Source organism: Protopterus annectens, chromosome 17.part0, assembly GCF_019279795.1.
Source record: "Protopterus annectens isolate FY-2018-M chromosome 17.part0, PAN1.0, whole genome shotgun sequence".
NCBI lineage: Eukaryota > Metazoa > Chordata > Ceratodontiformes > Protopteridae > Protopterus > Protopterus annectens.
In genome coordinates this window covers 772374970-772391032 of record NC_056751.1, presented here as the reverse complement: position 1 = coordinate 772391032, position 16063 = coordinate 772374970, and the positions used below count along the sequence as shown (strand labels likewise).

At 32.3% G+C, this 16063-nt stretch overlaps 1 protein-coding gene across 1 annotated transcript in view; it reads right to left on the bottom strand.

Annotated features, from left to right (window-relative positions):
• Positions 1-2754: 2754 nt before the first annotated feature.
• Positions 2755-16063, bottom strand: part of LOC122791315 (synaptotagmin-1-like) — a 1919109-nt gene continuing 1905800 nt past the window's right edge. Inside the window, exon 10 of the mRNA XM_044059019.1 lies at positions 2755-4068. Coding sequence (XP_043914954.1) covers positions 3859-4068 — 210 coding nt within the window. The 3' untranslated portion in view covers positions 2755-3858. The remainder of the gene's footprint in view (positions 4069-16063) is intronic.

Below are 16063 nucleotides of genomic sequence, written 5' to 3'. Positions count from 1 at the left end.
CCAGGCTATGTCTTGCACGAACTACAGAACGAACTAACCCCCCACCTAAACACGCTGTTCAACCTCAGCTTCTCCACAGGCCATGTGCCCATAGAATGGCGCACAGCAACAGTTATTCCTCTTCACAAAGTAGGGGCCACAACTGACCCTGGTAACTATCACCCCATAAGCCTGACTAGCCTGGTCTGCAAGGCTATGGAGCGCATCATCATGGAAAACATTAACAAAGACATTGGGAACCTCCAAACACTTGACCCGACCCGGTTCAGCATTGTTAAGGGCAGATCATGCCTACTAAACCTGGTTGACTTCTTCGAGATAGTCACCAAGGCCATAGACGAAGGAAAGGTGGTTCACACAGCCTACCTTGACCTCACCAAGGCTTTTGACACCATTCCCCACTCAGGTATTACAGAAAAACTCACCAGCTTGAACATAAACCCCTACGTCACGGGATGGGTTGCTAACTGGCTTACAGACGGAACTCACATGGTAAGAATAGCAGGCTCCAGGTCTGACTCTAAACCAGTCACAAGTGGTGTCCTGCGAGGCTCGGTCCTGGGACCCCTACTGTTCGGCATATACTTTCTCAGAAGTACAGGCAAACATAGGAGGACTATGACTAACCAAACTCGCTGATGACTGCAAACTGGGAGCCATAATTGACTCTCCGGCTGACACGGACATCCTCTAAAAGGGCCTTACTGAGATGGACACCTGGTGTCAAAGTCATGTCCTCAAGCTAAATGCCAAAAAAAATGCATAGTCATCCCATTTGGGAAAAACAAAACACCCACAAATTACCACATAGGGTGGCAGCCCCCTTAATACAGAAGAGGTAATAAGAGATCTGGGGACACAGGTAGATAGTAATCTCTTCTTTGACAATCATATTGCCAAAATAGTTAGGAAATCATTCTATGTGGCCTATCTAATTACTAAAGGATTCACATCTAGAAATAAAGAAGCTATAGTGCCTCTCTACTCGTCACTCATCAGACCCATCATAGAGTACAAGGCCCCATTTGGAATGTACCTCACAAGACACTTCCAACAGCTGGAAAGACCACAAAAGTACCTCACCAAGAGGATTACTGGCCTCAAACATATGTCCTATGCAGCCCGACTGAAAAAACTCCGGCTGTACTCAGTGGCATATCGCTTACTCAGAGATGATCTCTGCCTGACTTACAAAACCATGTCCAACTCAGAATTGATGAACATGCTCAACTTAAAGAAATCCAAGTCACTGTGAGCCACACGCTCTAGTGAGCTAAATCTCGCCACAACAATAAATAGAACATGCTGGAGGGATAGATTCCTGTCACAGAGACTTCCCATGCTTTGGAACAAAATTCCAAACTACATTAGGCAGAGCCCCTCACTAACACTCTTCAAGAGAAGCCCTGATGAGTGGATGGGTAACAGAAAATACACCCCTGGGATCACTTCATTGGCTCTGCTTTACAGAGGATAAGTTAATCAATGGGGCAGCGAAAGCCGACACACTCTTGCTAGGCTTATAAATGCACTTGGGCAGATATCCTAGTACCTACCTATGAACCTATGAAATTTCAGTTTACTTATTTGTGAATTATGTATGATTTCATCCTTATGTATTACATGTAATTTCATTGTGAAGTTTTCTCCCCAAGTGTCTGCTAACTATGTTTTTTCCCAGTAGGACTTTCACAGCTACACATTTGTTCCCTATCAGTCTTTCTCCCCCACTCTCATACTTTATGGTCACTAATCTGTGTTTTGTTCTGCTTGGTGCTCTCCCTTTTCCCATTCTCCTACCTACCCCCATTTCCTCCCCATTTATGTGACAGACAGGGTCGGAACTTTGCTTTGTGTGCACAAGCGTGCATGCACGCACGCACACACTCACACACACGCGCACACACAAACTGACGCACACATACACACACGCACACGCACACACACAAACTCACGCACACACACGCACACTCAAACACACTCACACATGCACACACATGCACACACGGACACATGCACACACACACACACACACACACACACACACACACACACACACACACACACACACACACACACACACACACACACACTCACACACGCACGCACACACACACTCGCACACACGCACACACACAGACGCACATATGCACACACACGCACACACACACACACACACACACACACACACACACACACACACACACACACACACACACACACACACACACACACACACACACACACACACACACACAGTGATCTGTATGATGAATTTACTGCACTTCTTGTGCAAGATGAGCGCGAAATATAACTTTGCAGTGTTGTGTTGCACACAGGAGAGCACTGCTAGCGTGCCATATTTGTGACATATGTCAGATCATTCGTGTGTCCTTCAGGAGCACTGCTCCAGCCATTGAGAAACTCAGTCCACTTTCTGCTATTAGAACTATGCTTCTGTTTAATTTTGGACTCCTTTCATTGTCCTGCTAATGCCTAATGCAAGCATGATTAGCCAAGAAGCTTTTCACACAGTAAACCCTACAAAAAGCCTGCACAGCACTTTTGATGAATTCCAGCAAATATTAGAATATCTAATCTTTACTGCTGACTGGACATGTGATAACCTTACCTGTAATCCATTCAAAAGCAAGTCATTCGAAATAAAAAGACATCTTTTGTAGCTGAAGCAGTATAAAGACATTCACTCGACAGTTTGAATACTGACAGATGAATGACTGAAAAGCACAGTAGCACAGATTATGCCTTGTTTATTTATTTTTTCACACAAACACTGAATAGATCATGGAAAAAATAGAACCTTTGTAGACATTGTTAGTCATTAGCAAACTCAACAGCACTTCCTGTTTATTGAATTTTGTTTCAGTCTTACTAAGCATTTGAAAGTCAGATAAAGTCAGGACACATTTTGAAATATAAAACCAATAATACAAATAACAGTAATACATATAAAATGCGTTATCTGCAAGGAAAGTATTAAAAGTAAGAAAAGCTTTAGATTTCCATAATGTCTTCATGGAGCTAAACAAGCACACTCGAATACCTGGACAGTACTAGGTGGGACTCCTTCAAATGGGTACCTGCCCACCTTCTAAACACTTAACACCTGTATACATGCCATATTGTTAATATGTGGGTTGTCACTCCCAATGAGACATAAATGTGAAATGCAAAGCAGGAGAGACAGCGGCTTTAGGTTACAAGAACACCAAGTCACATGACCACCATTAGATTTTTAGGTGGCTTGAACACACAGCATGACTGCAGTAAAGGAATGAAATACATAAACATCATCCTTTTTTATAATAAATCAGTGTAAAATACAAATCCATTGTCAGTTTACTGTATTAAATGGAATGTTAATATGAACAGTTTACTTCTAGGCCTTGTCTGTGTGGATATATCAGTTACCCCCCAAACACATGTTTTATCTGGTCCCCCTGTACCCCAGGCCAGCTCTGCATCTCCAGCTGGTTGATCCTTAGCCATATTAAACCTTCCCATTTTATAAAACTAAATGATTTTGTAACTGCACCTGTTTTGTTGGTGAGATGTTTTTCTTTTTTTATTGAGGTCACAATAACTGGATACTGTTTCTTTTAAACATTCTAATCATATAAATATTATATTTACTTTACAAATATAGCCACAAAAAAACAGAGGGCATTTCAAAGCTACATGTGTCATCACTGCTAGTACAGGGCACACACGCTGACACACACACACATGCACACACACATTTTCACTCATACATTCATCACGCATGCATCCTCCTGTACACACACACAGATATATATATGTACACACAGATATATACACAGAGCTGTGGAAGTGTTATCAGGAAGTCTTCATCCCCAGCATGGTGTCAACTTCTTCTTCGGGTTGCAGTGTGTGCCACTGGGCAATAGGCCTCCTGGGATTGGCAAGCATGTCAGACCAGTGACGAAGCTCTGCTCCTGTGGCATTGCAGCCTACAAAGATCTTACCGATGGCTTCATTTTTACCAAGCTTGTCATAATCAAGTACGGTCAGGACCACCTGAACTTTCTGTGGGGTGGAGGGACAAGAAACAAAAGTAATGTAAGCATATAATAATTAACAAAATTATTTTTTAATCATAAATACATTAACAGATCACACTTTCATGGAACTGTGTTCTGAAGGAAAAAATCAACTGTAACAGTACAGTGTGGTTCAGATAAAAATCCATAATACATACATTCAATCATATAAGTTGTCTAGAGAGTGGACTGTCTAATGTGTGCCAAGCCATACTATGTCATAGTTCTTACAGCACTTGTAGTCATCCAGTTCTTTCTTGAAGGGATCCAGAGTATTTGCTTTGTTTACAGCACCTGCCAATTAGTTACATTATCACATAGTACTATATTAGCTGGTGTAATTATTTATATTCTCGCGTAATACCATAATTGCTGCTGCACTTATCTACATTATCACATAGTACTATATTAGCTGGTGTAATTATCTACATTATCACATAGTACTATATTAACTGGTGTAATTATCTACATTACCACATAATACTATATTAGCTGGTGTAATTATTTACATTATCACATAATACTATATTAGCTGGTGTAATTACTTACATTATCACATAGTACTATATTATCCTGTGTAATTATCTACATTATCACATAATACTATATTAGCTGGTGTAATTATCTACATTATCACATAGTACTATATTAGCTGGTGTAATTATCTACATTATCACATAGTACTATATTAACTGGTGTAATTATCTACATTACCACATAATACTATATTAGCTGGTGTAATTATCTATATTATCACATAATACTATATTAGCTGGTGTAATTTACATTATCACAGTGCTATATTAGCTGGTGTAATTATCTACATTATCACATAGTACTATATTAGTGGGTGTAATTATCTACATTATCACATAATACTATATTAGCTGGTGTAATAATTTACATTATCACATAGTACTATATTAGCTGATACAATTATCTACATTATCACATAATATATTAGCTGGTATAATTATTTACATTATCATATAGTACTATATTAGCTGGTGTAATTATCTACATTATCACATAGTAGTATATTAGCTGGTGTAATTATCTACATTATCACATAGTGCTATATTGGATGGTATAATTATTTACATTATCACATACTACTATATTAGCTGATACAATTATCTACATTATCACATAATACTATATTAGCTGGTGTAATTATTTACATTATCACATAGTACTATATTAGATGGTGTAATTATTTACATTATCACATAGTACTATATTAGCTGATACAATTATCTACATTATCACATAATTCTATATTAGCTGGTGTAATTATTTACATTATCACATAGGACTATATTAGATGGTGTAATTATTTACATTATCACATAGTACTATATTAGCTGATACAATTATCTACATTATCACATAATACTATATTAGCTGGTGTAATTATTTACATTATTACATAATACTACATGAGCTGGTGTAATTATTTACATTATCACAGTACTATATTAGCTGGTATAATTATCTACATTATCACATAGTACTATATTAGCTGGTGTAATTATCTACATTATCACATATTATTATATTAGATGGTGTAATTATTTGCATTGTCACATAGTACTATATTAGCATATACAGTTATCTACATTATCACATAATACTATATTAGCTGGTGTAATTATTTACATGATCACATAGTACTATAGTTATCTACATTATCACATAGTACTGTATTAGCTGGTGTAATTATCTACATTATCACATAATACTGCATTAAGCCACGGTGGTGCAGCAGTTAGCGTTGTCGCCTCACAGCAAGAGGTTTTCCTGTTCAATTCTCGGCTGGAGCGCCTTCTGTTTGGAGTCTGCATGTCCTCGCCATGGTCGAGTGACGTTAAAGACATGCAGGTAGGTACAAGCATGAATGGGCATGCCTTCATTGAAGGTTGGGCATTGGGCTGGCACCTCAGCACCATAAAAATCCACTGCCAGTCATGAGTGGACCGGAGTTCCGCTGTGGCGACCCCTAACCGGGAAAAGCAGAAAGTCTTTTTATCACATAATACTATATTAGCTGGTGTAATTACTTACCTTATCACATAATACTACATTAGCCGGTGTAATTATTTACATTATCACATATTTACATAGGTTCATAGATTGATACCAGGCTATCGGCCCTAAGGCCTATACAAGCCTATCCATAACAATCCCCTGGATATTTGTTCCCACAATATTTACTTCCCTGGACCCCTGTCTAGCAGGGCGACTGACATGATCCCCGGGGTGAATTTACTATCTCCCATCCAATCGTCAAGGTTCTTTTTGAAGAGGGCCAAGAAGGCGCTCTGCTTGACATGTATGGGCAGTCTATTCCAGAGTATGGGGAGTCTCTGTACAATATTAGCTAGTGTAATTATCTGCATTATCACATAGTACTATATTAGCTGGTGTAATTATCTACTTTATCACATAGTACTATATTAGCTGGTGTAATTATCTGCATTATCACATAGTACTATATTAGCTGGTGTAATTATCTGCATTATCACATAGTACTATATTAGCTGGTGTAATTATCTACTTTATCACATAGTACTATATTAGCTGGTGTAATTATCTACATTATCAGATAATACTATATTAGCTGGTGTAATTACTTACATTGTCACATAATACTACATTAGGTGGCGTAATAATTTACATTATCACATAGTACTATATTAGCTGATACAATTATCTACATTATCACATAATAATATATTAGCTGGTGTAATTATTTACATTATCATATAGTACTATATTAGCTGGTGTAATTGTCTACATTATCACATAGTACTATATTAGATGGTATAATTATTTACATTATCACATAGTGCTATATTAGCTGATACAATTATCTACATTATCACATAATAATATATTAGCTGGTGTAATTATTTACATTATCATATAGTACTATATTAGCTGGTGTAATTGTCTACATTATCACATAGTACTATATTAGATGGTGTAATTATTTACATTATCACGTAGTACTATATTAGCTGATACAATTATCTACATTATCACATAATTCTATATTAGCTGGTGTAATTATTTACATTATCACATAGGACTATATTAGATGGTGTAATCATTTACATTATCACATAGTACTATATTAGCTGATACAATTATCTACATTATCACATAATACTATATTAGCTGGTGTAATTATTTACATTATTACATAATACTACATGAGATGGTGTAATTATTTACATTATCACAGTACTATATTAGCTGGTATAATTATCTACATTATCACATAGTACTATATTAGCTGGTGTAATTATCTACATTATCACATATTATTATATTAGATGGTGTAATTATTTACATTGTCACATAGTACTATATTAGATGATACAATTATCTACATTATCACATAATACTATATTAGCTGGTGTAATTATTTACATTATCAAATAATACTATATTAGCTGGTGCAATTATCTACATTATCACAAAGTACTATATTAGCTGGTGTAATTATCTACATTATCAAATAGTACTATATTAGTTGGTGTAATTATCTACATTATCACATAATACTATATTAGCTGGTGTAATTATCTACATTATCACATAGTACTATACTAGATGGTGTAATTATCTACATTATCACATAGTACTATATTGGCATATACAGTTATCTACATTATCACATAATACTATATGAGCTGGTGTAATTATTTACATTATCACATAGTACTATAATTGCTGGTGTAGTTATCTACATTATCACATAGTACTATATTAGCTGGTGTAATTATCTACATTATCACATAGTACTATATTAGCTGGTGTAATTATCTACATTATCACATAATACTACATTAAGCCACGGTGGTGCAGCGGTTAGCGTTGTCGCCTCACAGCAAGAGGTTTTCCTGTTCAATTCTCGGCTGGAGCGCCTTCTGTGTGGAGTCTGCATGTCCTCCCCATCGTCGAATGACGTTAAAGACATGCAGGTAGGTACGAGCATGAATGGGCATGCCTTCATTGAAGGTTGGGCATCGGGCTGGCACCTCAGCACCATAAAAATCCACTGCCAGTCATGAGTGGACCAGAGTTCCACTGTGGCGACCCCTAACCGGGAAAAGCAGAAAGTGTTTTTATCACATAATACTATATTAGTTGGTGTAATTACTTACCTTATCACATAATACTACATTAGCTGGTGTAATTATTTACATTATCACATATTTACATAGGTTCATAGGTTGATACCAGGCTATCGGCCCTAGGGCCTATACGAGCCTAGCCATAACAATCCCCTGGATATTTCTTCCCACAATATTTACTTCCCTGGACCCCTGTCTAGCAGGGCGACTGACATGATCCCCGGGGTGAATTTCCTATCTCCCATCCAATTATCAAGGTTTCTTTTGAAAAGGGCCAAGAAGGCGCTCTGCTTGACATGTATGGGCAGTCTATTCCAGAGTATGGGGAGTCTCTGTACAATATTAGCTGGTGTAATTATCTGCATTATCACATAGTACTATATTAGCTAGTGTAATTATCTACATTATCATACAGTACTATTTTAGCTGGTGTAATTACTTATATTATCACATAATACCATATTAGCTGGTGTAAATATTTACATTATCACATAGTACTATATTAGCTGGTGTAATTATTTACATTATCACATAGTACAATATTAGTTGGTGTAATTATTTACATTATCACATAATAACATATTAGCTGGTGTAATTACTTACATTATCACATAATACTATATTAGGTGGTGTAATTATTTACATTATCACAATACTATATTAGCTGGTATAATTATCTACATTATCACATAGTAATATATTAGCTGGTGTAATTATTTATATTATCACATAGTACTATCTTAGCTAGTGTAATTATCTACATTCCCACCTACTACTATATTAGCTGGTGTAATTATGTACATTATCACATAGTACTATATTAGCTAGTGTAATTATCTACTTTATCACATAGTACTATATTAGCTGGTGTAATTATTTACATTATGACATAGTACTATACTAGCTGATGTAATTATCTACATTATCACATAATACTATATTAGCTGGTATAATTACTTACATTATCACATAATACTATATTAGCTGGTGTAATTATTTATATTCTCGCGTAATACCATAATTGCTGGTGTAATTATCTACATTATCACATAATACTATATTAGCTGGTGTAATTACTTACATTATCACATAGTAATATATTAGCTGGTGTAATTATTTACATGATCACATAATACTGTATTAGCTGGTGTTATTATCTACATTATCACATAATACTATATTAGATGGTGTAATTATTTACATTATCACATATTACTATATTTGCTAATGCAATTATCTACATTATCACATAATACTATATTAGCTGTTGTTTTATCTACATTATCACATAATACTATATTAGATGGTGTAATCACTTACTTTATCACATAGTACTATATTAGCTGGTGTAATTATTTACATTATCACATATTACTATATTTGCTAATGCAATTATCTACATTATCACATAATACTATATTAGCTGGTGTATTTATTTACATTATCACATAATACTATATTAGATGGTGTAATTACTTACATTATCACATAGTACTATATTTGCTAATGCAATTATCTACATTATCACATAATACTATATTAGCTGGGGTAATTATTTACATTATCACACAGTACTATATTAGCTGGCGTTATTATCTACATTATCACATAATACTATATTAGATGGTGTAATTACTTACATTATCACATAGTACTATATTAGCTGATGTAATTATTTACATTATCACATAATACTATATTAGCTGGTGTTATTATCTACATTATCACATAATACTATATTAGATGGTGTCATTATTTACATTATCACATATTACTATATTTGCTAATGCAATTATCTACATTATCACATAATACTATATTAGCTGATGTTATTATCTACATTATCAATTAATACTATATTAGATGGTGTAATTTCTTACGTTATCATATAGTACTATATTTGCTAATGCAATTATCTACATTATCACATAATACTATATTAGCTGGTGTAATTATTTACATTATCACACAGTACTATATTAGCTGGTGTTATTATCTACATTATCACATAATACTATATTAGATGGTGTAATTACTTACATTATCACATAGTACTATATTAGCTGTTGTAATTATTTACATTATCACATAGTACTATATTAGCTGGTGTTATTATCTACATTATCACATAATACTATATTAGATGGAGTCATTACTTACATTATCACATAGTGCTATATAAGCTGGTGTAATTATTTACATTATCATATAGTACTATATTTGCTAATACAATTATCTACATTATCACATAATACAATATTAGCTGGTGTAATTATGTACATTTTCACACAGTACTATATTAGCTGGTGTTATTATCTACATTATCACATAATACTATATTAGATGGTGTAATTACTTACATTATCACATAGTACTATATTTGCTGGTGTAATTATTTACATTATCACACAGTACTATATTAGCTGGTGTTATTATCTACATTATCACATAATACTATATTAGATGGTGTAATTACTTACATTATCACATAGTACTATATTAGCTGGTGTTATTATCTACATTATCACATAATACTATATTAGATGGTGTAATTACATTATCACATAGTACTATATTAGCTGGTGTAATTATTTACATTATCATACAGTGCTATATTAGCTGGTGTTATTTTCTACATTATCACATAATACTATATTAGATGGTGTAATTACTTACATTATCACATAGTACTATATTAGCTGGTGTAATTATTTACATTATCACATAGTACTATATTTGCTAATGCAATTATCTATATTATCACATAATACTATATTAGCTGGTGTAATTATTTACATGATCACACAGTACTATATTAGCTGGTGTTATTATCTACATTATCACATAATACTATATTAGCTGGTGTAATTACTTACATTATCACATAGTAATATATTAACTGGTGTAATTATTTACATTATCACATAATACTATATCAGCTGCTGTAATTATTTACATTATCACATAATACCATATTAGCTGGTGTAATTATCTACATTATCACATAATACTATATTAGCTGGTGTAATTACTTACATTATCATATAGTAATATATTAGCTGATGTAATTATTTACATTATCACATAATACTATATTAGCTGGTGTAATTATTTACATTATCACATAATACTATACTAGCTGGTGTAATTACTTACATTATCACATAGTAATATATTAGCCTGTGTAATTATCTACATTATCACATAATACTATATTAGCTGGTGTAATTATTTACAGTATCACATAGTGCTATATTAGCTGGTGTAATTATTTACATTATCACAGTACTATATTAGCTGGTGTAATTATCTACATTATCACATAGTACTATATTATCCTGTGTAATTATCTACATTATCACATAATACTATATTAGCTGGTGCAATTATTTACATTATCACGTAATACTATATTAGCTGGTCCAATTATTTACATTATCACATAGTACTGTATTAGCTGATACAATTCTCTACATTATCAAACGGTACTATATTAGCCTGTGTAATTATCTACATTATCACATAATACCATATTAGCTGGTGCAATTATTTACATTATCACGTAATACTATATTAGCTGGTACAATTATTTACATTATCACATAGTACTATATTAGCTGATAAAATTATCTACATTATCACATAATAATATATTAGCTGGTGTAATTATTTACATTATCATATAGTACTATATTAGCTGGTGTAATTGTCTACATTATCACATAGTACTATATTAGATGGTGTAATTATTTACATTATAGCTGATACAATTATCTACATTATCACATAATTCTATATTAGCTGGTGTAATTATTTACATTATCACATAGGACTATATTAGATGGTGTAATTATTTACATTATTACATAATACTACATGAGATGGTGTAATTATTTACATTATCACAGTACTATATTAGCTGGTATAATTATCTACATTATCACATAGTACTATATTAGCTGGTGTAATTATCTACATTATCACATATTATTATATTAGATGGTGTAATTATTTACATTGTCACATAGTACTATATTAGATGATACAATTATCTACATTATCACATAATACTATATTAGCTGGTGTAATTATTTACATTATCAAATAGTACTATATTAGTTGGTGTAATTATCTACATTATCACATAATACTATATTAGCTGGTGTAATTATCTACATTATCACATAGTACTATACTAGATGGTGTATTTATCTACATTATCACATAGTACTATATTAGCATATACAGTTATCTACATTATCACATAATACTATATGAGCTGGTGTAATTATTTACATTATCACATAGTACTATATTAGCTGGTGTAGTTATCTACATTATCACATAGTACTATATTAGCTGGTGTAATTATCTACATTATCACATAGTACTATATTAGCTGGTGTAATTATCTACATTATCACATAATACTACATTAAGCCACGGTGGTGCAGCGGTTAGTGTTGTCGCCTCACAGCAAGAGGTTTTCCTGTTCAATTCTCGGCTGGAGCGCCTTCTGTGTGGAGTCTGCATGTCCTCCCCATCGTCGAGTGACGTTAAAGACATGCAGGTAGGTACGAGCATGAATGGGCATGCCTTCATTGAAGGTTGGGCATCGGGCTGGCACCTCAGCACCATAAAAATCCACTGCCAGTCATGAGTGGACCAGAGTTCCACTGTGGCGACCCCTAACCGGGAAAAGCAGAAAGTGTTTTTATCACATAATACTATATTAGTTGGTGTAATTACTTACCTTATCACATAATACTACATTAGCTGGTGTAATTATTTACATTATCACATATTTACATAGGTTCATAGGTTGATACCAGGCTATCGGCCCTAGGGCCTATACAAGCCTAGCCATAACAATCCCCTGGATATTTCTTCCCACAATATTTACTTCCCTGGACCCCTGTCTAGCAGGGCGACTGACATGATCCCCGGGGTGAATTTCCTATCTCCCATCCAATCATCAAGGTTCCTTTTGAAAAGGGCCAAGAAGGCGCTCTGCTTGACATGTATGGGCAGTCTATTCCAGAGTATGGGGAGTCTCTGTACAATATTAGCTGGTGTAATTATCTGCATTATCACATAGTACTATAGTAGCTAGTGTAATTATCTACATTATCATACAGTACTATTTTAGCTGGTGTAATTACTTATATTATCACATAATACCATATTAGCTGGTGTAAATATTTACATTATCACATAGTACTATATTAGCTGGTGTAATTATTTACATTATCACATAGTACAATATTAGCTGGTGTAATTATTTACATTATCACATAATAACATATTAGCTGGTGTAATTATTTATATTATCACAGTACTATATTAGCTGGTGTAATTATTTATATTATCACATAGTACCATATTAGCTGGTGTAATTATCTACATTATCAGATAATACTATATTAGCTGGTGTAATTACTTACATTATCACATAATACTATATTAGCTGGTATAATTATCTACATTATCACATAGTACTATATTAGCTGGTGTAATTATTTATATTATCACATAGTACTATCTTAGCTAGTGTAATTATCTACATTCTCACCTAGTACTATATTAGCTGGTGTAATTATGTACATTATCACATAGTACTATATTAGCTAGTGTAATTATCTACTTTATCACATAGTACTATATTAGCTGGTGTAATAATTTACATTATCACATAGTACTATACTAGCTGATGTAATTATCTACATTATCACATAATACTATATTAGCTGGTATAATTACTTACATTATCACATAATACTATATTAGCTGGTGTAATTATTTATATTCTCGTGTAATACCATATTAGCTGGTGTAATTATCTACATTATCACATAATACTATATTAGCTGGTGTAATTACTTACATTATCACATAGTAATATATTAGCTGGTGTAATTATTTACATGATCACATAATACTGTATTAGCTGGTGTTATTATCTACATTATCACATAATACTATATTAGATGGTGTAATTATTTACATTATCACATATTACTATATTTGCTAATGCAATTATCTACATTATCACATAATACTATATTAGCTGTTGTTTTATCTACATTATCACATAATACTATATTAGATGGTGTAATTACTTTATCACATAGTACTATATTAGCTGGTGTAATTATTTACATTATCACATATTACTATATTTGCTAATGCAATTATCTACATTATCACATAATACCATATTAGCTGGTGTATTTATTTACTTTATCACACAGTACTATATTAGCTGGTGTTATTATCTACATTATCACATAATACTATATTAGATGGTGTAATTACTTACATTATCACATAGTACTATATTAGCTGGTATAATTATTTACATTATCACATAGTACTATATTTGCTAATGCAATTATCTACATTATCACATAATACTATATTAGCTGGGGTAATTATTTACATTATCACACAGTACTATATTAGCTGGCGTTATTATCTACATTATCACATAATACTATATTAGATGGTGTAATTACTTACATTATCACATAGTACTATATTAGCTGATGTAATTATTTACATTATCACATAATACTATATTAGTTGGTGTTATTATCTACATTATCACATAATACTATATTAGATGGTGTCATTATTTACATTATCACATATTACTATATTTGCTAATGCAATTATCTACATTATCACATAATACTATATTAGCTGATGTTATTATCTACATTATCAATTAATACTATATTAGCTGGTGTTATTATCTACATTATCACATAATACTATATTAGATGGTGTAATTACTTACATTATCACATAGTACTATATTAGCTGGTGTAATTATTTACATTATCACACAGTACTATATTAGCTGGTGTTATTATCTACATTATCACATAATACTATATTAGATGGTGTAATTACATTATCACATAGTACTATATTAGCTGGTGTAATTATTTACATTATCATACAGTGCTATATTAGCTGGTGTTATTTTCTACATTATCACATAATACTATATTAGATGGTGTAATTACTTACATTATCACATAGTACTATAATAGCTGGTGTAATTATTTACATTATCGCATAGTACTATATTTGCTAATGCAATTATCTATATTATCACATAATACTATATTAGCTGGTGTAATTATTTACATTATCACACAGTACTATATTAGCTGGTGTTATTATCTACATTATCACATAATACTATATTAGCTGGTGTAATTACTTACATTATCACATAGTAATATATTAACTGGTGTAATTATTTACATTATCACATAATACTATATTAGCTGCTGTAATTATTTACATTATCACATAATACCATATTAGGTGGTGTAATTATCTACATTATCACATAATACTATATTAGCTGGTGTAATTACTTACATTATCACATAGTAATATATTAGCTGATGTAATTATTTACATTATCACATAATACTATATTAGCTGGTGTAATTATTTACATTATCACATAATACTATATTAGCTGGTGTAATTACTTACATTATCACATAGTAATATATTAGCCTGTGTAATTATCTACATTATCACATAATACTATATTAGCTGGTGTAATTATTTACATTATCACATAGTGCTATATTAGCTGGTGTAATTATTTACATTATCACATAGTAATATATTAGCCTGTGTAATTATCTACATTATCACATAATACTATATTAGCTGGTGTAATTATTTACATTATCACATAGTGCTATATTAGCTGGTGTAATTATCTACATTATCACATAGTACTATATTATCCTGTGTAATTATCTACATTATCACATAATACTATATTAGCTGAGGCAATTATTTACATTA